General features: G+C 32.8%; 1 protein-coding gene across 3 annotated transcripts in view; it reads right to left on the bottom strand.

The window, feature by feature from the left end:
* SLC35A3 (solute carrier family 35 member A3) overlaps positions 1–22,571 on the bottom strand; it is a 46,336-nt gene that overhangs the window by 9,811 nt on the left and 13,954 nt on the right. For all 3 annotated transcript variants that reach the window (XM_036883845.2, XM_036883844.2, XM_036883843.2), the window contains exons 2-6: positions 10,082–10,286; positions 5,970–6,124; positions 5,770–5,892; positions 4,032–4,203; positions 88–206 (exon numbers count right to left, since the gene is read on the bottom strand). In XM_036883845.2, coding sequence (XP_036739740.2) covers positions 88–206; positions 4,032–4,203; positions 5,770–5,892; positions 5,970–6,124; positions 10,082–10,268 — 756 coding nt within the window. In that variant the 5' untranslated portion in view covers positions 10,269–10,286. The remainder of the gene's footprint in view (positions 1–87; positions 207–4,031; positions 4,204–5,769; positions 5,893–5,969; positions 6,125–10,081; positions 10,287–22,571) is intronic.

The raw sequence follows: 22,571 nt of genomic DNA, 5'->3' as shown, positions 1-22,571 counted from the left end.
TCTCACATTGTACATCAGTAGCTACTTGGATTCTCTATATTAAAATAAAGTTTATTAGCATTAAATATAAGACTTTAAATGTTTTACCTGAAGAATGACAACTATCCAGGTCAGATGGTTATATCCCTGAAAAAATCCATTCTTTGACACCAATTCTCCATCATAAATGTATACACCCATTAATCCAAATATACTCCCAAAGAAACCTAAAAATAAATGTAAAGTGTATGTCATGTGTTATTTAGTTTGTCTGAAGAGATATTTTTCCATTGGCATTCCAAATAATTTTATACTTAACTTTTTCTTTTTGATAAAATTTTACTACTTTAAAAACCTTTTACTGATGTATTTATATAAACTTGACAAAAGAATACTTAATACTATATTATGACTATAAGACAAAGACAGAAGAATTGAAAAATAGGGGCTACCAGTTTTGGAGCACCAAAAATATATAATGCATAAATTACATGACTACATGACTCTCCACCTAAATATTTGGAAAACGCTCATTTTTTTATATTTTTCATTATATCTTGTATCTTCCTATTGCTAGATCTAGATTTTCATATATTCACATTCGTACATAAAGATATAAAATCTTAGATATGTGGCATAGCATTTTTCCTTATTAAGAAGTTTTGAAAGTAAAATAATATCCAAAAAATCAGAGCTAAGAGTTATATGCAGTCAACATCAGAAGCTGTCACTACTGAAGTCTCACACCTCAGTGAGACCAAAAACTATGTCTTGTTCACTGCTGCATCCCTTACCTCTACCACAGAGCTTATCCCCTGACTACTAAACCTAAGAGATTACCAGGAGCAATTCTGAACTACAAGTAAAGAAATGGACACTTACAGGGCAGTCTCTGGTCAGGTATACAATCAAGAGTGCAGGGTGAAACAATTTTTTAATAAAGCCATAACTAATCAAAGTATTCCATGATGGAAAGAAACTGAAACGGATATGAAATGTTCCTCCTAAAATTTTATTTACGCCGACTCAATTATTTTAACATGTCTAATTTCAATCATGAAAATAATACTGGCATAATACAAATTGTAAAAATAAACACCTCTGAGGGTACTATTCATTTTTTTGATGATAAAACTAATATTTGATAATTATAATAAATGTATACAATACAGAAGGGTACATACATGTCAGTATGTACAGATACAGTGCATTCTTTCTATCAGTTGTATATTTCACTCTATAGATAATAATAATAATAATGTGAAAATCATATATGATGCCATGGGCCACAAAAAAATATTCTAAGCGCTTCATGTAAACTCACAACAACCCTATTAGGCAGATATTTTTATGCCCATTGTGTAGATGAAGCACTGAAGCATAGAGAGGTTAAATAAATTTGCCCAAGGTCACACTGCAGGTGAGTGATGGGCTCAGGATTTGAATCCAGGCAATGTGGCCCTGGAGTCAATGAACTTAACCACTACACTATTAAATCATACCAGTAATTTATTTAGCCAGTGTTCTACGTATCTTATTTTTTTTACAATTTTAACCAATGCTGAAATGAATAACCTTGGACATCAATCTTTTCCTCTTGTACAAGTATATCTGTAGGACAAATTCTACACCAGACAGACATGAAATTTTTGCATCAAAGCCTTTATGTAAAATTTTGTTAAACACTCCCAAATGGAGATCCAATAAGGTTATATCGTCTATATCTGTGGCAACCATAGGCAATAAGAGTTCCTATTTGTCTACTTTCTGGCTAACATGGGATCTTATCAGTTTACTAATCTTCACAGTTTGATCTTTGAAAAATGCTATTACATTGTTTTAATTTCTGTATATGTAAACTTGAATTATCTACAACTTACTTATGTATCCTTTTCAAAATTCTCAGTCAGCTTACCATTAGATTGTGCTATACGGTCATATCAAAGAATAAGAAATCCACAAAGCACCACAGAATCATGAATTTTGACCTTTCATTTTTAATTTACAATTTCAGAAAATTTGGGGCAATTCACAAAAATGAATATATCTTTCTTTTGTGACACATATTTATATAAATAGCTGACATCAGTGCTTAAAATATACAAGGCAGTTTAATTCTAAAAACTTTACCTGCATTATCTTATTTATTCCTCACAGCAACATACGTAGTAAATACTACAATGAAATACATTTTATAGATGAGGAAAGTGAAGCAGAGGCAAGTTCATTGACTTCCCTAAGGTACCAGGTGCTAAGTCATGACATCAGGAATTGAGTGGTCTAACTACAAAACCAAGTGTTCTTAACTAGTGAACTATAGATCTATCTATCTATCTATCTATCTATCTATCTATCTATCTATCTATCTATCTATCTATGATCTATCTATCTAAAGTACATAGTGGTGTCTTTCTGAAATGAATTAAATTGGTTAATGCTTGAAAAGTCTGTGAACTTGCCTTCCAGACCAACTGAACAAAAAGTATAATTTTGTCTTTCAGATATTTACCTTGAATGGTTCTTCTTTTTTAAATTTATTTTTACTTACTTTTTTAATTTTGGTATCATTAATGTACAATTACATGAGCAACATTATGGTTACTAGACTCCCCCTATTATCAAGTCCCCAACACATACCCCATTACAGTCACTGTCCATCAGCCGTAGTAAGATGCTATAGAATCACTACTTGTCTTCTCTGTGTTATACTGCCTTCCCCGTGCATGCCCCCTACATTATGTGTGCTAATCGTAATGCCCCCCTTTCCCCCTTATCCCTCCCTTCCCACCCATCCTCCCCAGTCCCTTTCCCTTTGGTAACTGTTAGTCCATTCTTGGGTTCTGTGAGTCTGCTGCTGTTTTGTTCCTTCAGTTTTTCTTTCTTCTTATACTCCACAGATAAGTGAAATCATTTGATACTTGTCTTTGTCCACCTTGAATGGTTCTTTAAAAAAAACAAACTCAATACATTCCTATAAATTTTGCAGAGAAACTTAAATATATCCTATGTGATAAAATGAAGGCTCGATCTGTTATCACATTACTTAAAAGCATCTAGCATGATGGACTTTAATTAAATGTGGAATGTTTGTCTGGGATTCATTGACTAGGAGTACAGACATTTACTGCATGGGGCCTGAAAGGGCTTGTTATGACTGCTATCAAGAGAGATTAAGTATAAATATTAAGTTGATGTGGACAGACAGAAACTGTGATTTCAAAGATGAACTCCAAGTCATAAGAACAAAGGCTTAAAATAGAATGTGTGGATTTGCTGTTGAGCTGCTTCTCACATGAAGCGTCTTGCAAAATGAATAGATACCGGGAATATTAAATGCTGGAATATTTGTATAAGGACTTAAATATTATAATAAATACTATATATATAAATAGTTTTAATTGCTCAGAGGCAATCTTCTGATATGTGGGACTTTCTTCCCTTTTACACTGTTTACCTTCAGTTAGAAAAATGCTTTACTATTCAAAAGCTAAAACATAACATTTTTATGTTTTAAAATAAAAAGGTATATTAAGAATATAAATCAGACAAAAGGTTCATCAATTCGAACTTTCTCTGTTTAAGTATTTTTTCAGCTTTATTGAATAAAACAGGCAAAATTGTAAGATTAAAGTCCACATTAGTGTGATTTGATATTCTTAGACAATATGGTGACTATAGTTGATAACACTGTATCATATAATTGAAATTTGTTAAGTATCTTAATCTGCTTTTCCAGGAGAAAAATATGTAAGTTAATTGTAACATCTTCAAGGAAAATGAAAGCAATCAAGGATAAATTAACTAAGGCCCCAAATGATAAGGAACAGAAACAGGCTACATATACCTTATGTCACAGACCTAAAATTCCATATTCTTGAATAAAAGACATTCATTTAAAGTATAATCTTTTAAAGGGTAAAACCTTGCCAAGATATTTGGATCAACAGCAGATTTTTATGAAAGGTTTATTTATTTAAAGATACATGGAAAACTTTAAAGATAACAATATAACCACTTCAAGAAATAATATTAGAAGAACATTAAAAACTTACCAAGCTGAATGTTTCTTATCCATACTGACTGTTTGGTTTCTTTTAAGATTTTCTCAAAGTAAACCCCAGCAAAACCACTTGAAAAACATGCTGTGAGAACTGCCATGAGGCCTACCAATTGAGAGCCTGCAGAAAGTTCCTTAGACTCAAGCTTTTGAGAATCTGAAGGCCACTGAACAAAAAGAAAAGACTGAAGTTTAATTCCTATAATATTTTACAAAATGCTTATTTAGAGCATACTCTAAGACCTTAAAATAAAAATGCAACCAATACCATTCTTAGGGATTGCAGAGGGCAGCTTTTGAAAGAAAACCTTAGAATCATTTTATTTTTCCCACTTACAACTTAATAATTTCAAAAAATACCCTGAAAAAGAGAAAGAGAATGAGTAAATGCTGATGCACAAAATAGCCTCTACAAGCAGTTCAGTTGTAAAAATTCAGTGTGATGTGTTAGAGAAGCAAAAATAAGTCTGGAGCTGTCAGTACATTACAGAAGATCAGTATGATATCATGTTAACTATCCTGGGCTTTATTTTCAAAGTAAGTATTCCTGAAACTTCAGTTATTTGCTTATCATCTTCATGATTTTTGTCAAATCCAATTCTACCTTAACTGTTAATTACTTGATAATTTAATTTGAAGTATCTCACTTTCTAAAATTTTAGCTTATCCTAAGCACTATCTGTGAAAACATGGGTTTAAAATGCCAGTTATATTTTATAATACCCATTTAAAATAAATCTTAAAAATATTTACTCAAGATATATTTGCCATACTCTGGGCAGTGCTCTGGATGGCAGGAAATTGACATGATTATATTTGGTTTTAGATAGACCACAGTGGTGACTAAGTGGAAGCTGAATTTGGATGGATGGGTAAGACTGAAGTAAAAAAAAAATCAGGAGGCAAAAGATTACCTTGAATTGGGGAAGTGATAGTACAGACACACGGACAAAGACAGAATCTAAAAGTATTAGAAAGAAGAATCAGTAAGGTCTTAGTAACTGATTAAATGTACAGGCAGATGTAAAAGCCTAGGACAACTCCCAGGCTGAACAAATAATGTCTAAGAACATAGAAACAAGAACAGGCTTCATGGGGAAAAGGTAAAGTTTAGTTTGGGATATGCTGAATTTATAAGGCCTATTGAACAACCAAGCAAAGATACCTTATAGGCTTTTAGACAGACCAACCTGAAACCATAGGTGATAACCAGAGTTGATGACACAGACTTAGGAACCATTGGCATATAACTGTTAATAAAAACCTTCAGAATAGATGAAATCTCAAAAAACAAGTACATTACTTAAGAAAAATAAGAAGCCTATAAGCAACTCCATTATTTTAAAAGAGTATCAAGGAAGAGGGCCACAGGAAGGAATCATTAGAAAGATAAGAAGCAGCAGGAAAGAACGGTATTGGGAGCTAACAGACTATAACGATGTGATTAATACTCTCAAATGCTCCAGGTATCCAGTACAAATTAGCTTTGTTTAACACGCAGTTATCTATTTCCATAACTAGATTGTTCATTCATGTCAGATAGTTTTTTATTTCTTTGTATCAGTTATACAGTCATAATGTAGTATCTTGCTCAAAGAAGTCCCCAAAATATTGAACAAGCTTTTAAGAACAAGCTTTTATTTGCTTCAACAAATAGAACTATATTCTCTGTACATAAATAAGGTTTTGAAACTTTGATAAAAATGAAAGATATACTTATCTTGAATAGTTACCTGTACAAAAGCAACTCCTGTCATCAAAATTACTAGGGAGAGCCACTGGTACACACCTAGTTTTTTACTAAGCATAGACACAGAAAACAATGCTGTTGTAAGAATTTTCAACTGATATGTGACCTGAAAAAGAAAATAACTAATATTATTGTTTGTTTGTTTGTTTCTGAAAGGGACTACTAGAAATGTATTTTAAGTACCTGATAGGTAGCTGCATCTAGATTCGACAGTGCCACATAGAGTAAATTATTCTGAAGAGTATATATTCCTGATGGAATAGCAAGTTTAAGTGTTTCCATAGGTTTATTAAGAATTTCATCATGTAGGATTCGATTCAGTGCTCTGAGACTACATTCTAGAAAAAAATATGAAATGGCATAATCAGTAATTAACTCTTGCTAATTACATACTCTCAAGGCCACAGTTTTCTCACCTGTAAAAAAGGAAATTGGGCTATATTAAGATATTTTTTAGGTCTAAAATTTATTTTTAATGATACTAATTTTTCAAATGTTAACTACTATAAGTAGCATGTTAAGAACATTATCCTTATATTATTCTTTATTAGGAAACAACTAAATTGATTATATATGATTTTATATATATATATATATATATTCACATATATACACACACACATATGTATTTATGATAATCAAAAGCTCAAACTATTAACTTGTCACCCAAGTATTCTTACTTTAAGTGGCAACATTAAAAACTTGTACTCTGTGCATTCTATTTTATCATCAGCCATTCAAGTCAATTAATAATGTGAAACTTTAATCATAAAGGAAGGTAAATCAGTGAGGGAGCGGGTTTGGTTGCAAACAACAGAAAACCCAACCAACATGAGCTCAACTCCATAGGGATTTGTCTCACCCCCATAATGGTGAGACCAGATAAAAAGCTGCTAAAACGGCTCAGTGACGACACTGGGGACTTAAGTGAGCTTTATCTCTATACTGGCTTTTTACCTTCATGCTTTTCCTCTTTTATCAGCATGATTATTGCAACAAAGTCACCAAATGACTGCTGCACCTCTGATTCTTGTTTTAGGCAGTAAGAAAAAAAGAAGAAACTGGTGTCACAGGCATCTTCTTTGCTCTTATTGACCAGGGCTGGGTTGCATAGTTACCCCTTCCTGAAAGGAAGCTGAGAAATTGAGTCTTTTCTTTTATATCCAAAACATTAGAGACAAGAAAGGGAGAAAGGGGGTTGGAAATGGACTTTGAGCTAGCCAACCTACAGTATTAGTCACAAAAAAAGTCCAAAGAACTTTGATACCTGATACTCATTGCTTCCTCACCTTAAAATAATACTTAAAATTAGGTAACTAAAATAAAAATTATCAAAAGATTCTTAGCTTTAGGAGAAAAAAATATAAAATATTCATTTAAAAATTGTAGCTAAATTTTTAAATAATTAGTGCTGTATTTTTCTCACCAGCAGTTTAGGAAGGTCTTGTTCTACATTCTGCCCATTTCTAGTATTTTTAGATTTTTTATTTTTGGCAATCAGAGGGTAGTAACATTCAGTCTTGTGGTTTTAATCTGATTTCTCTGACTGTTATAAGGTTGATATATGTATCTTTCCATGTATTTATAAAATGTCTTTTTCAATATATTTATACTTTTATATATTTATTGGCCATTCAGGTTTCCTATTCTGTGAATAGCCTATATTTTTTGTGACCTTTTCTGTAGAGTTGCCTGTCTTTTTTTGTTATAGGAGTTCTTTGTACATTATGGGTGTTTATTATTGTTGGTTATATGTGATACAATATCTTCTCCAGTATGTGCCTTGCCATCATCTCACTTGGCATTTTTCATTTTAATGTGCCTCAAATTGTCCTTTTTTTCCTTTACAGCTTATTTTATTTTTGTATCTTGTTTGAAATCATTGATAAAGTCTTGCTTTTTTAATGTCAATCTTCAATCTACCTGGAATTTATTTTTGTGATTGGTGTGCTTCAGTTTGTGCTTCAGTTCATTAAGAGTTGGTTTTGCCACATCCCTCCACAATGCCAATTACTCATATCAAACATACCTTTGGCTCCACAATGCTAAATGAGTGGAAACTTCCCATTCATCTAGACCTTAGTAGCAAAAAAACCTGTTTTCTCAGGTTTCCTATTTCATTTTCAAGTTTTTTTCTGTCTTGCTGTGACTTCTTCAAGTCTTCTTTTGCTGGTTCCTCTTTCTCAACCTGACCTCTCAGTGTTGGGAGTGCTACAGAGCTTAGCCTTTGGCCTTCTTCTCCTCTCTATTTATACTAAGTTATCCATCCAATCCTTAACTGTAAAGCAATATATAAGCTGAGATATCCTTGATATGTCATATATTCATATATTCTACTATTTGACATCTTGACGTGCATGCCTTACAGCATCTCAAATGTAACACATTGCTCAAAGAGAAGCCTTGATTTCCTCCCAAATCTATGATCCATATATCATTTATTGTAGCACCCATTCACCCAGAAATTTAATCTTAAAACCTAGGAATTATTCCTTAAACTGGACTCTTCCTTTTTCCTGAACTTCACCGACCTAATCTACCAGCAAGTCACATTAGCTGTAGTTCAAAAAAACATCTCATGAACATCCTCTCTTAACAACATAGCCACCATTATCTTCTTGCCTGGACTAGTGCAATAGCTTGAATGATTGCTGACACCTATTCTTGCAGCTCCTCCCCTGTCAATAAAACTGCCACTTTGGTGTTTTTCTATACAAAACAGACCAGAACATTTTAATTACTTCCCTTTGCTTTTACAATGAAATTCTTAGCCTACAAGGCTATCCTGCATTGTCTGTTTTCTGAATGCCAATTCAATCTCTCTTTGTTCCATTCTTGTCTAGATCAAAGTGCTACAACCACACTGGCCACCATGATATTTCAGAAGTATACTAAATTTACAAACAACTCAATTCAAAAATTGGCAACGGACTGGAATAGACATTTCTCTAAAGATATACAAATGGCCAATAAGTACATAAAAAGATGCTCAATGTCATTAATCATTAGGGAAAAGCAAATCAAAACCACAATGAGATACCGTGTCATATCTACTGGAGTGACTATAATTAAAAAACAAGCAAACAAACAAATGGAAAATCACAAGTGTTGGTGAAGATGTGGAGAAATTAGAGCCCTCATACATTGTTGGTAGGAATGTAAAATGGTACAGTTGCTGTGGCTCTTCTAAGTTAAACAAAAAATTACCATGTGATCTAGCAATTCCACGCCAAGGTATATATTCAAAAGAAATGAAAGCAGGGACTTGAACAGAGACTTGTACCTTTATTGCAACATTATTCATTGTTTATTGCAGCATTATTTACGATGGCCAAAAGGTAGAAACAACTCAAGTGTCCATCAACACATGTATGGATAAAATGCCATACACACACACTCTAATATTATTTAGCCATAAAAAGGAGTAAAGTTCTGACACATGTTACAACATGGATAAACCTTGAAAACGTTAAGCTAAGTGAAATAAGCCAGACATAAATGGAGAAACACTGCATGATTCTACGTAGATAAAACATCTAGAATAGGCCAATTCATGGAGACAGAAAGCAGATTAGAAGTTTTCAAGGACTGAAGAGAGTGGGAGTTGTTGCTTAATGGTTACAAAGTTTCTGGTTTGGATGATAAAAAGTTTCAGAAATAGGTAGTGCTAATGGTTGTTCAACACTGTGATTGTAATTAATGCCATTGAATTGAACACAAAAATGGTTAAAACTGTAAATTTTGTATTATATTTGTGTGTATTTTTTTCACTACAGCTTCAATTAGTAATGTAATATACCAAAAACCATTGAATTGTACACTTCAAAATCAGTGACCTGTATGGTGTGTGAATTATATCTCAATAAACTTAAAAAAAAAAAACTGTATTAAATTAGTCACTTGACTAACTTGCTGGACTAATCAATGCAGTAAATAAAATATAAAGCCTTGACTTTAGTAAAAAAATTATGACTCCTAAATTTCTAAGTCACAGAATTACAGAACTTCACTCTTATTCTCAAATTATTGTAAATGCAAGACACTACATTTCATATTTACAGTATTAACCAGAAGACATGAAACATGTATAGATTAGAATAAAATACCTTTATTACTAATCTAAAACCATCTTAATAAATTGAAAAATATTGAAATATTGCTACTAGAACATTAGATAATGCAGTACTGTTCAAATGTGTAATTACCAATATATATTTACCTATATGTCAAACATAAATAACACCAAAACAATTAAATACATTGCAATGACTTATAAAACAAAACCTAGAACTTACTGCCATCTTTGTAAACTAATAAAATGCAGGCCATTATCTTCAAAAGTTCAGCAACAACCACTGCTGTAGAAGATAGGTAACGAGGGCCCTCCTCTTTTAAAGTCCTAGAATAACGCATTGTAAGAACCAAACTGGTAGTCTGAAAGACCAAAATTCCCAAGGAAAGGTATTTTAGGTTGGCAGACATTCTTTTATCTTCCTTTGCCTGAAAAACAAAACAAAAAGGGCAAATACACAAAATTAGAAAATACAGAAACTAATATATTAAAAAGCAGTTAGAGCCTTCTAGGTCCAGACAAGATGGAGTAGTGTATTTCACCTTAGTCTTCTTGCTAATTACAACTATAAATTTTGAAGCAAAGAAAAACAGCAACTTCCAGAAGATTCTGAAAGGTGAAAAAAAATAAGACAAACTAGTTAGAGATGTCGGACCTCGAGTGATCACCCAACAGTGAATTCCATAAGGATTTTTTGCCACCTCTGAATCTCACCCTGTTGCTACAGCAGTTTGCAACCTAGAACCAACAGATGTAAATCAACAAACACAAAAATACCCCCAAAAAATCCAGTGTCTCCAACCAAAAGAATGAGAAGACAGCAGCCTGGCAGCATGGAACCTTCCCACCCAGATGCTGTGTAATGGGTAGGACAGAGCTTTGCCAAACATCCTTACCCTGCACTAACGAGAGCCAAGGTGCTGGCCCTCCCCATTCCCACCAGGGTCTTGCCCTATACAAGGTAAGCATCAGCAAAGAAGCAGCGCCCTTTGTCCTTCCACAATGGCCATATAGTATTATAGGAAATTTAATTAGTAACTAACCTCTTACAATACTCAAAATGTCCAGGATACAACCCATAATGAATGTACTCATAATACCAAAAAACAGGAAAAAAATCTCAACTAAGATGAGTAGGGACAACCAACAAACAACAGAGCGGACACAGATGTTGGAATTGTCAGACAAGAATTTTAAAGAAATCACCATAACAGGGTACCAACAACAAGCAATTATAAACACTCCTGAAATAATCTGACTCATATATATTTATATAGAGAGAGAAGTTGAAAAAAGTACAGGAGTTTTATGTATCCTTTATCCACTTCCCACAATGATTAAAGTTGCCAAGTGCTTATACTTTCTCTAGAGCAATTCATTATTAACTCTAAGAAACTTGCTTTAAATCTGAAGATACAAATAGGTTAAAAAGTAAAAGGATAAAAAAAAATGCTCTAAGAAAATAACTGAGAAAATTGGAGGGACTATATTAATATCAGGAAAAATAGATTATATAGTAATTATTTCTAGAATTAAAGAAGGATAATACATAATGATAAGAGCTAATACATCAGGAAGATACAACCATTATAAATATATATGTGTCTAATAAAAGAGGTTCAAAATGCATAAAGCAAAAACTGACAGAACTGAAAGGAAAAACAGTAAATCCACAGTCATAATGTGGATCTTAACTCACTTTTCTCTGTAATTAATAGAACGTGAGCATACTCATACACAAACAGTAAGAATATAGCAGATCTGAACACTATTAATTACTATAACTGTGGTAGACATAGAGATGTTCCACTAAGACCCTCCTTCAAGGAAGGACTTAATGCAGTGTGTGTGGTCTGTTTACTGCCTTTCTCCCTAAGGTCACAACCTTTGCCTCAAATCTAAAGATTGAGTGCAATCCCAAACAAAATTCATTCAGGCTCTTTCAGTAAAAATTGACAAGCTGATTTTAAAATTTATATGGAAATACAAATGCCCTATGCAACTAAAACAATTTTGAAAAGGAAGAACAAAGTTAAAGGACTTAAACTACTGAAATTCCATATGAACTATAAAGCTCCAGTAATAAAGACTCGTACTGACATAGGACAGAAGTATAGATCAATGGAACAAATACAGTCCAGAAACAGATATATACATATTTGGTCAAATGATTTTGACAACAGTATCAAAAAGAAAGAACAGTCTTTTCAGTGAAAAATTCTGGAACAACAAGATATCTGATTTTTTTTTTTTTTAATGAACTTCCACCCTTACATACCTCACATCAAATATTTAACTAGAAACGGATTACAGACCTGCTATAAAAGCTAAAACTATAAATATTCAAGAAAACATGGGAGAAAATCGTAGCCACACAGAGATAGGCAAAGATTTCTTAGGATACAAAAAACACAAACAATAAAAGAAAAATATGTATAAATTAGACATCATCAAAATTAAAACTGATTTTCCAAATAAACTGTAAAAACAATAAAAGGAACCACACCAGGGGAGAAAATATTCTCAATACATATATCTGGCAATATGCATCCAAAATACATATAGAACTCTTACAACACAATATACAAAAGGCAATCTAATTTTAAATGGGGCAAAATACTTGAGCAGACATCTCATCAGAAAAGATAAATGAATGACTAACAGGCACGAGAAAATATGTTCAACATCAGTCAGGTAAATATAAATTATAAGCACAATAAGATACCATTATACAACTATTAGAATGGTTAAAATCTTAAAAATTGATGCATGAAGTATTGGAGAAGATTTAGAGCAAATGAAACTCTCAGCATTGCTAGTGGAAATGTAAAGTGGTACAATCACTTGGTAAAACAGTTTGGTAGTTTATTAAAAAAACCACACATAATCTTCTCCTGTGACTTAGCAATTCCACTCTTAGGTATAGCCAAGAGATCTGAAAATAGGTATCCACAATAATTGTATGTGATTATTCATAAAAGCTTTATTTGTAACAGCCAAAAACTGGGAATGACCCAAATGCGCATTAAATAGTTGAATTACTAAACATACTGTTTGATGTACATATGACAGAATAGTACTCAGCAATGAAAAGAAATGTAATACTGATATACAATAAAACATCAATGAATCTCAAAAATATACTGAGTAAAAGTGTTTAAACAAAACAATACTATTTGATCCATTTATATGAAATCAAAAAAAGGCAAAACTAATCTGCAGTAACAGATGCAAATTTGTGCTTAACTGTAGCCAGGATTGGGGTTGGGTTTGACTGCAAAAGGGTAGCAAGGAATTTTTGGTGGTGAATTCTCTAGCGTGATTGTATAATGGTTATATGATTGTACACATGACCATATGTATATTATATATAAGACAAGATTGTATATAAGACCATAATGTATATGCTCATTTGTCATAACTCGATGAACTGTATATTTTAAATGGGTACATTTTTATTGTATGTAAATTATAACTCAATAAAGTTGATTTTAAAAAATTAAAGAATGAAGACATACTAAGTAGCAGCATTCCTCACTAGGCTTTCCTCATAGCTTTGGTCCTGGCTCTGATTTCTTTGGATAAATACCAATAGCATTCTGTTAGACTATTCTTAAAGGATAGTCTACCCCAATTCTGTCCTTTACATGATTCCATCCCGTTCTAAATTTCATTCATATGAATGCTGTTTATAGTATATATCTTCAAAGCTCTCATAACTGAGCTACCATTATGGTTCTAGATAAATGATCCTTTTCTTTCCTTAGCTCATAATTATTAAAATAGCATATAATACATTCAAACATATTCAACAATCACAATTTAGTGTCTATACTATGTTAAGTGCAATGATTACAGGGACAGCCAATCCTTGAAGGCATAAAGTTTAGCTTACTAAAATTAGCAATTCCTTCCTCTAACTGAATATGCCCCAAATACAAACAATGCAGCACCATGAATAGGAGAAAATTTAATAAAATGATTGAAAAAATTAGGCATTTCACTTGAACTTCAGAGAGAAATTTTGAATACTGTATCTCCTTTTGTCACATATAAATTAGAGGATCAAGCTTAGAGGAAAGAATACATAGACTTCATTAACCAATTATCTCACTTTTGTGAACCTGCATTAGCAGCAGAGTCCTAATGTGAATTAAAGTTACAGCATTTTAGAGGTGGAAAATGATCTAGAAATCATCTAGTAAAAATCTCTTCATTTTAAAATGAAGAAAATAGTGAACAGAAGTTAAGATGATTTGTTAAGATCACATAACCACTAATTGGAAATCCTAGGTTATACAGTTAAATGACAGTATGATTGAGGCTCCTTAGCTCTCACTACATGCTACTGAGAATACCAAAGGACTTTCTGTGGCCTTTATCTCTGTACGCAAGGAGAGCAAGTTGCCAGCAATTTACATTTGGCATAGGCCAATTCTGGAAAACCTGTCCAAGGAAGTCTTGTTTTTTCTGTGCAACTAAGACTATAATGTACCTGTTATAACAGCAATACTCTACTTTCTTTTCAAATGAAAATGTAAAGATCAGCTTCTAAACTAGGAAATACTATTTTTACTATTTTGCTTTTCCATTTGCAAGCACATACATCAACATAAACATTCACCTTGATAATACAGTTAATTATTAATACAGTTCTTAATAATTTTTTTTAAGTCTGTGAGATAAGAAAAAAATATATGTTTGTCTTCACCCCTGGTTTCTGACACAGAGTTCCTGAAAACCTTGTAATTTTCTCAGTGATAAGAGCCCTAAGAGTTCTAATATTTAATCTCTGATCCTGGTTCCTGACACAGGACTCCTAAACCCTTGTTATTTCCTGGATGAGAGCAGTTTCTTTTGTTCTAATGAGACAACTATGGGTGGGCTCCTGGATGATTCCTGGATGAGAGATGAACATTGGAAAACACAAGACATGATTAGAATCTTGGAATTTTCAACCCCACCCCCCACTCTCTTAAGATGGGACAAGGGCTGAAAATGGACCTAATGATCCATCATGCACACATGATGAAGCCTCCTTAAAAATCCCAATAGTATAGGGTTCAGAGAGCTTCCACCTTGTCAAACACATCTACACTGGGAAGATGATGAACCCCAACTCCATGGGGACAGGAGCTCCTGTGCTCAAGACTCTCCCAGACTTCACCCCACATACACCTTCATCAGGCTATTCATCTGTATTAGTTACCATATTCTTTAAGAAACTGGTGCAAGTGTTTCCCTCAGTTCTATGACATGCTTTAGCAAATTAATTGAACTTTAGGAGTGGGTGGTGGGAACCTCCAATTTGTAGTGAGAACAGACAGATGTGTGGGTAATCTGGGAACCTACTATTTAAGAGTGGAGTCTGAAGTAGGGTGGGAGCAGTCTTGTGGAACTGAGCCCTTAACCTAGTAGTGTTAGAATTGAGTTAAATTGTAGGACACCCGGTTGCAGAGAATTGCTTGGTATGGGGAATACCTGCCTTAACTGACCTGAAGTGTCAGAAGTGAAGCACTCTGTATGAGAAGTAAAGAAGACCACAGGAGCAAAGAACTGGGTTGTTTTCTAGTACAAAGTAGAAAATTAAAATATTGCAAACAAATGATCATGTGTACCAGATCAACTGTAAAGAACTACAATTTAATTCACAATTCTGCATAAGGGGACAATAAACTAAAAATGAAAAAATCAAAACACTAGCATTTCTAAGATTACACAAATATATAGCTTGGTTTTGGAGTAAAATAAAGGTAAAACTACATATTTTCACTTAATACAAACCATAAATACACAGCAAACCTACAAATATGCAATATACCAAAATAAAGATATGTTCCACGTCTACAGTTTATAAGATTAACCAACTGTTTCTTCACTTTAAAATCTATACTATTTTCCCATTATAGTTGAAAACAAACTCTAAACAATTTCATGTTTAAGACTTAATTTTAGTCCTTCCCACATTTTTCTCTTACCACCTAATTCCCCCTCTTTAATCCTTTCAGGTGTTGTCAATCCTCTGGTTTCCATATTATTCTATTTCATAAAAATTTCCTATCTAGGCAACCTACATATCAATAATCAATAAGAAACTGTGCTAAGTTCTTTCAGAAATGTAGCTTCATTTGATTTGTTGTCAAAACCCTTATAAACCAGTAAACAAATTACTTCCCATATTCCTTTAAGGACCCTGGTTACTAAACTCCCTGAATCCATCAGTGGATTCTTTGCACACTCAAAGACATACACAGACTGAAAGTGAAAGAATGAAAAAAGATGTTTCATGCAAATAATAGGGAGAAAAAAGCAGTAGCAGTACTTATATCAGACAATGCAGACTTCAAAACAAAGTAACAAGACAAAGAAGGACATTACATAATGATAAGGGATTCAGTCCAACAAGAGGATATAAAAATTGTAAATATGCACCTAAATATATAAAACAAATACTAAAAGACCTAAAAGGGGAAATAGTGATACAATCATATAAGTGGATTTTAACACCCCACATACATCAATGGACAGATTATCCAGACAAAATAAATAAGGAAACAGAGGTGCTGAATGACACACAAGACCAGATGGATTTAATATACATATATGTTAAGGATACACATTTTTCTCAGGTGCACATTGAATGTTGTCCAGAACTGATTACATATTAGGATTCAAATAGAGCCTCAATAAATTTTAAAAGATTGAAATAGCATCAAACAGCTTTTGAGACCACAGTGGTATGAACTAGAAATCAACTATATGAAGAAAACCGAAAAATAACCCACAAACACATTCAGGCTAAACAACATGCTTCTAAATAATCAATGGGCCAATGAACAAATCAAAGAGGAAATCAAACAATACATGAGGACAAATGAAAACAGAACACAACAGTTCAAAATATGGGATGCAGCAAAAGCAGTTCTAAGAAGGAAGTATGTAGCAATACAGGCCAAACTCAAGAAACAAGAACAGTCCAATATAAACAATCTAAACTCACAACTAAAAGAGCTAGAAAAAGAACAAATAAAGCCCAAAGTTAGTATAAAGAGGGACAAAATAAAGATCAAAGCAGAAATAGAGAATAAGAATACAATAGAAAAAGAAAATCAGTGAAACCAAGAGCTGGTTCTTTATGAAAATAAACAAAACAGACAAATTACTAGCCAGGCTTAAAAAAGAAAAAAAGGTATGACACAACAAAATCAGAAATGAAAAAGAAGTTACAACTGACACCACAGAAATACAAAGAATTGTAAGAGAATTCTATGAAAATTATATGCCAATAAATTTGACAATACAGAATAAATGGACAAATTCCTAGAAAGGTACAATCTTACAGAACTGAACCAGGAAGAAACAGAAAATCTGAACAGACCAATTACCAGTAACAAAATTTAACTGGTAATCAAAAAACTCCCAACAAACAAAATTCCAGGTCCTGATGGCTTCACAGGTGAATTCTATCAAACATTTAAAGAAAAGGATACCCATCCTCCTTAAAGTATTCTAAAAAAAAAAAGAAGAGGAAATATTTTCAACCTCGTTCAAAAAGGCCAGCATCACTTTAATAACAATACCAGACAAAGACAATACCAAAAAGGAGTATTAGAGACCAATATCACTGATAAACAGGGAGGCAAAAACCCTCAACAAAATGTTTGTAAACTGAACTCAAAAATACATAAAAAGGATCATCCATCATGACCAAGTGGAATTTATTCCAGGAATGGAAGGATAATACAATAGTCATAAATCAATCAATGACATATACCACATTAAAAAAAGGAAGGATAAAAACCGTATGATTATTTTCCACATATGCTGAGAAAGCATTTGACAAAATTCAACAACCATTCATGATAAAACTCTTAGCAAAATGGGTACAGAGGGAATATATCTCAATATAATAAAGACCATATACAACTCACAGCTAACATTATACTCAATGGTGAAAAGCTGAAAGCTTTTTCTCTAAGATCAGGAACAAGACAAAGATGTCCACTCTCATCACTTTTATTCAACATAGTACTGGAAGTCCTAGCAATGGCAATCAGACAAGATAAAGAGATAAAAGGCATTCAAATTGGTAAGGAAGAGGTAAAACTGTCACTATTTGCAGATGACATGATACTACATACATAAAACCCTAAACACTCGACAAAAAAGCTAGTAGAACTAATATCTGGATTCAGCAAAGTCACAGGATACAAAATCAATATATAGAAATCTGTTGCAATACTAACAACAAACTATCAGAAAGAGAAATCAAAAAAACAATTCCATTTATAATTGCACCAAAAAGAATAAAATACCTAGGAATAAATCTAACCAAGGAGGTGAGAGACCTATACTCTGAAAACTGTAAGACACTGATGAAAGAAATTAAAGAAGACACAAATAAATGGAAATGCTTCCCATGCTCACAGATAGGAAGAATTAATATTGTCAAAATGGCCACCTGCCCAACACAATTTACAGATTCAATGCAATCCTTATTAAAATACCAGTGGCATTTTTCAATGAACTAGAGCAGATAATTCTAAAATTTACATGGAACCACAAAAGACCCCAAAGAGCCAAAGCAATCTTGAGAAAGGGGAACAAAGCTCTGAGGGGATCATGCTCCTGGACTTAAGCAATACTACAAAGCTAAAATAATCAAACATTATGGTACTGGCACAAGAACAGATGCACAGATCAGTGGAACAGAATAGACAGCCCAGAACAAACCCACACATATATATTCAATTAATATATGACAAAAGAGCCATGAATATACAATGGAGAAAAGACAGTCTTTTCAAAAAATGGTTTTGGAAAAATTGGACAACTACATGCATGAGAATGAAACTGGATTACTCCATAACACAAAAGTAAACTTCAAATGGATTACAGATCTAAATAGAAGACATGAAACTGTAAAATTCTTAGAAGAAAACATAGGCAAAAATCTCTTGAACATAAGCATGAGAAATTTTTTTCTGGACACATCTCCCAGGGCTAGGGAAACAAAATAAAAAATGAAAACTGGGACTATATTAAACTAAAAAGCTTCTGTACAGCAAAGGACACCATCAGCAGAACAAAAAGGAAACCTATAATATGGGAGAATATATTTGTAAATGATATATCTGATGGGGGTTAACATCCAAAATATATTTAAAAACTCATATGCCTCAATACAAAAAAAAAAAAACAGTTATCCCAATTAAAATATAGGCAGAGGACCTAAATAGACATTTTTCCAAAGAAGACATATAGAAGGCCAACAGGCACATGAAAAGATGCTCCACATCATTAATCATCAGGGAAATGCAAATCAAAACCACAATGAGACCTCACACCAGTCAGAATGGCCACTATCCAAAAGACAAGAAACAAGGTTGGTGAGGATGTGGAGAAAAGGGAACCCTCCAAAACTGTTGGTGGGAATGTAAATTGGTAAAGCAACTTGAAGTTCTATTCCTTTCTTCCTCCCCAACAGGAACTGATCATCATGAGTTTGGAATATATATCTCCAGTCCACTTAAAAAAATTTTATATACATATATAGACATACCCATATGCCATAATTATTTTAAATATACATATGTGGCACCAACTGTATATATTACTCAGCATCTCCCTTACTTTATTCAACACTGTTTTTCCATCTATACTGATATACAGACCTAGTTCATTGTTCCTAACAACTCTAATGTCCATCAAATGAGTGGACTTTTTATCTACCCACTCTCCTCATTAACATTTAAGATAATTTTCTTCTCCTTTTAAAAATTTAAATTTAAAAGATTAAAATTTTCCATAACATTTTTCTAAAGTATCTCCTAAATATTATGCAAGCCACAAGTATTGTTATTTTTCTAAAATCTAATACTTTATATGATTTCTCATCTCTTTCAGTTCTAATACACACACATAATTCTATTAATCTAATTTCAATTTTTAGCCTAAAACTTGTCTAAATTTTTAAATTATAAACTGTGAGCATATATATAGTAATATATAACATACAATGAACTATTATATGATTATTAGTGTATAATTATTTTATTATAATAACTTGTAATCTTTGTGTATGTATGTATACTACAGTCATACTGACTTGCTACAGCAACCACTGTTAGTACTAGATGGAAAAGTCCTTTGCACAAGGATTTCAGGGCTTGGTTAGTCACTCTACTAAATCTTGCACTTTATTTCCAATAACTATTTTTCCTCTGATTTATAAACTTAATATTTATAAAGTTAGATTTATTATCATTTTCATTACAGTAGCACCTGAAGATCCTTGCTTTACAATGCTCTGTCAGACAATTGTTACTTTACAGGCTTTAAATGTTTAAAAATACGCATTACACAAATATTCTCACTCATAAATTGGTCATGGGAATAGTAGTACAGCATGGAGAATATAGTCAACAATTCTGTAACATCTTTCTATGATGATAGATAGTAACTGCACTAGAGGGGGTGAGAATTTAATAATGTGGGTAACTGTCAAACCACTCTGTTGTATATTTGAAACCAATATAAGATTGTTCAACAATAGTTCAACAAAAAACATATGCATTACATAAGGCATATGTACCATTAATGTACACTGCTACTCTACCCCCAAATTAATCAGGATTAATGAGAAAACAGTTGTTTATACCATCATTAATTGTATTAGATATGCATTAACTAAGTTCTGAAATATTCAAAACACTCTATACTAATAATTTTTATTCATCTTCTCAGACATACATAGGTCCATTTAGATAAATCTGAAAATTAGTTTGGCTATAGACTTTTTTCCAATAGCTTACCAATATATATATAATCTTTAGGTTGTATATGAAGTCCATCATATCTACTAGGACAATGTATATATTTATTGATGTCTCCTGTCACTAAAAGTCCTAAATTAGAATGTTTTTAAACTGTAATAAAATTTATATAGATTTTTAAAGACTACTAAATAACTAAGGAACTCTGCAAATCAATTTTCCTTCTAGTGTCAAAACAAAAGGCTAAACTTCAAACTTAACAGGTTTTAGTGAGCTATATTTACACTTTCTAAACACTAGTTTGAAGCATACTCCCTAAGTATAATATAATAATCTACTAGAGGTTCAGACATAACAGAGTACATACAAAAACATGTAAGTTCACATTATATCTGGTCAGAAACACCTATTGGTATAAAAATGTAACTTTTAAGGTTTTCCCAAGTAAATGAACAGAAAAAGTAAATACATACAGGAATGCTGACCTCAGTTGCAATTTTTTGTCCATTATCTTCCATGATGTCAAAACTTGAAAACTGCAAACCTGTAACTGTATACTAAATAATGACAGATGAAATAACAACAGATTTTACTTCTGACACTGGTGCTCATATATCTTCTTTTCAAACTATCTCAGAAGTAGATACAGTATTCCCCCAAAGTAACAATATGTCATACTTGAAATCCATGATAATTCTGTGGAAAATTTTAAAAAATCATTTTTTTATAAAAGCAAAAGAAATATGAGTCGAAGGTAATATACTCTATCAATACAATACAATTTTCTTTGTATGATAGAATAATTTCCATTAAATTAGTTCACTTTCAAGTGCTTAAAAAAGTTCAATCCTGCTCAATAACACTTAACAACTAACTCTAAGATCTACTCTTCTGGTTCTTATTTCATTCTAAGTTAAACAACTTTTCATTGTTTCTCCTTCCCTCTCTTCCTCCAGGTGTCTGCTTACATAAGACAACAGTAACTATATGTAAGTTAAGGTTCTGTCAATTTTTAACCTGTTCTTTCACAGACTGCAGAGTTTCCATTCTTACCTTCAGATAAAATCAATAGTGCTCAAATATTTCTTTAACTATACAAATATAAAACCTATTTGCATTCTAACTTTTAGATTAAAAATTGTTCAGCATTATTGTACTCTTTACATAATGTCAGTGATTTGGAAAACAATGACCGAATAAGTGCTCTAAGATCCCCCTTTGAATGCATGGTGCCACGTAAAAATGTACTCTTCCTCACTCGCCCATTTCCCCACCCCTGTGCTATTCTGCTCTACCACTTTCTGCTATGGTCATTTCCCACGACTTACAGCTAAAGATAGAAATTGAAGGTATTCTATAATGAACAGAGATTAGTGTAACAGCCAGGTAGGGGCCAGAGGCACTAACCATTAGTGAAGGTTCAAGAGCAAGGAGATTGGAGGCATAAGTGAAAAACAGCTACTACAAAATCTCCACAACTTGCCATCAATATTTAACACACACTATGGTCAGGCACTGTGATGAGCAATGGGTACACAATAATGAATGAGACAAATATAATCTGTTTCTACTAGGGGCTTTTCCTTAGCATGCAAGGCATATTGTTCAAATAATTCAAGAAATAGTACAAGTATATAAGCTGTTATGACATAGGGTGCAAGAGGAAAAGTAGAGAAATTATGATGCCTTATGTTATGGCAACTTGGCTACACTCAAACACATTTCCCCAAATCCCTTTCTCTGTATAATGGCAGGTTAGAATTAGCTAAACACAAAATCTGTACAAAATCTGGAAGGCAAAAGTGAAGCAAGAGCCTTACTCTTGGAGAAGTCCCAGAGTTCAGTGTAGTGAAACAGAAATAGAGGTGTCGGCAGGTTCCAGTTTATCCTCACTCTTCCCTTCTCTAGGTTAGCTTTTCTTCCTAACTGCTGACCCTA

This window comes from Manis pentadactyla, chromosome 4, assembly GCF_030020395.1.
Source record: "Manis pentadactyla isolate mManPen7 chromosome 4, mManPen7.hap1, whole genome shotgun sequence".
In the NCBI taxonomy this organism is placed as follows: domain Eukaryota; kingdom Metazoa; phylum Chordata; class Mammalia; order Pholidota; family Manidae; genus Manis; species Manis pentadactyla.
Note: the sequence above shows the minus strand (reverse complement) of the source record. Positions and strands in the feature narration are given on the sequence as shown.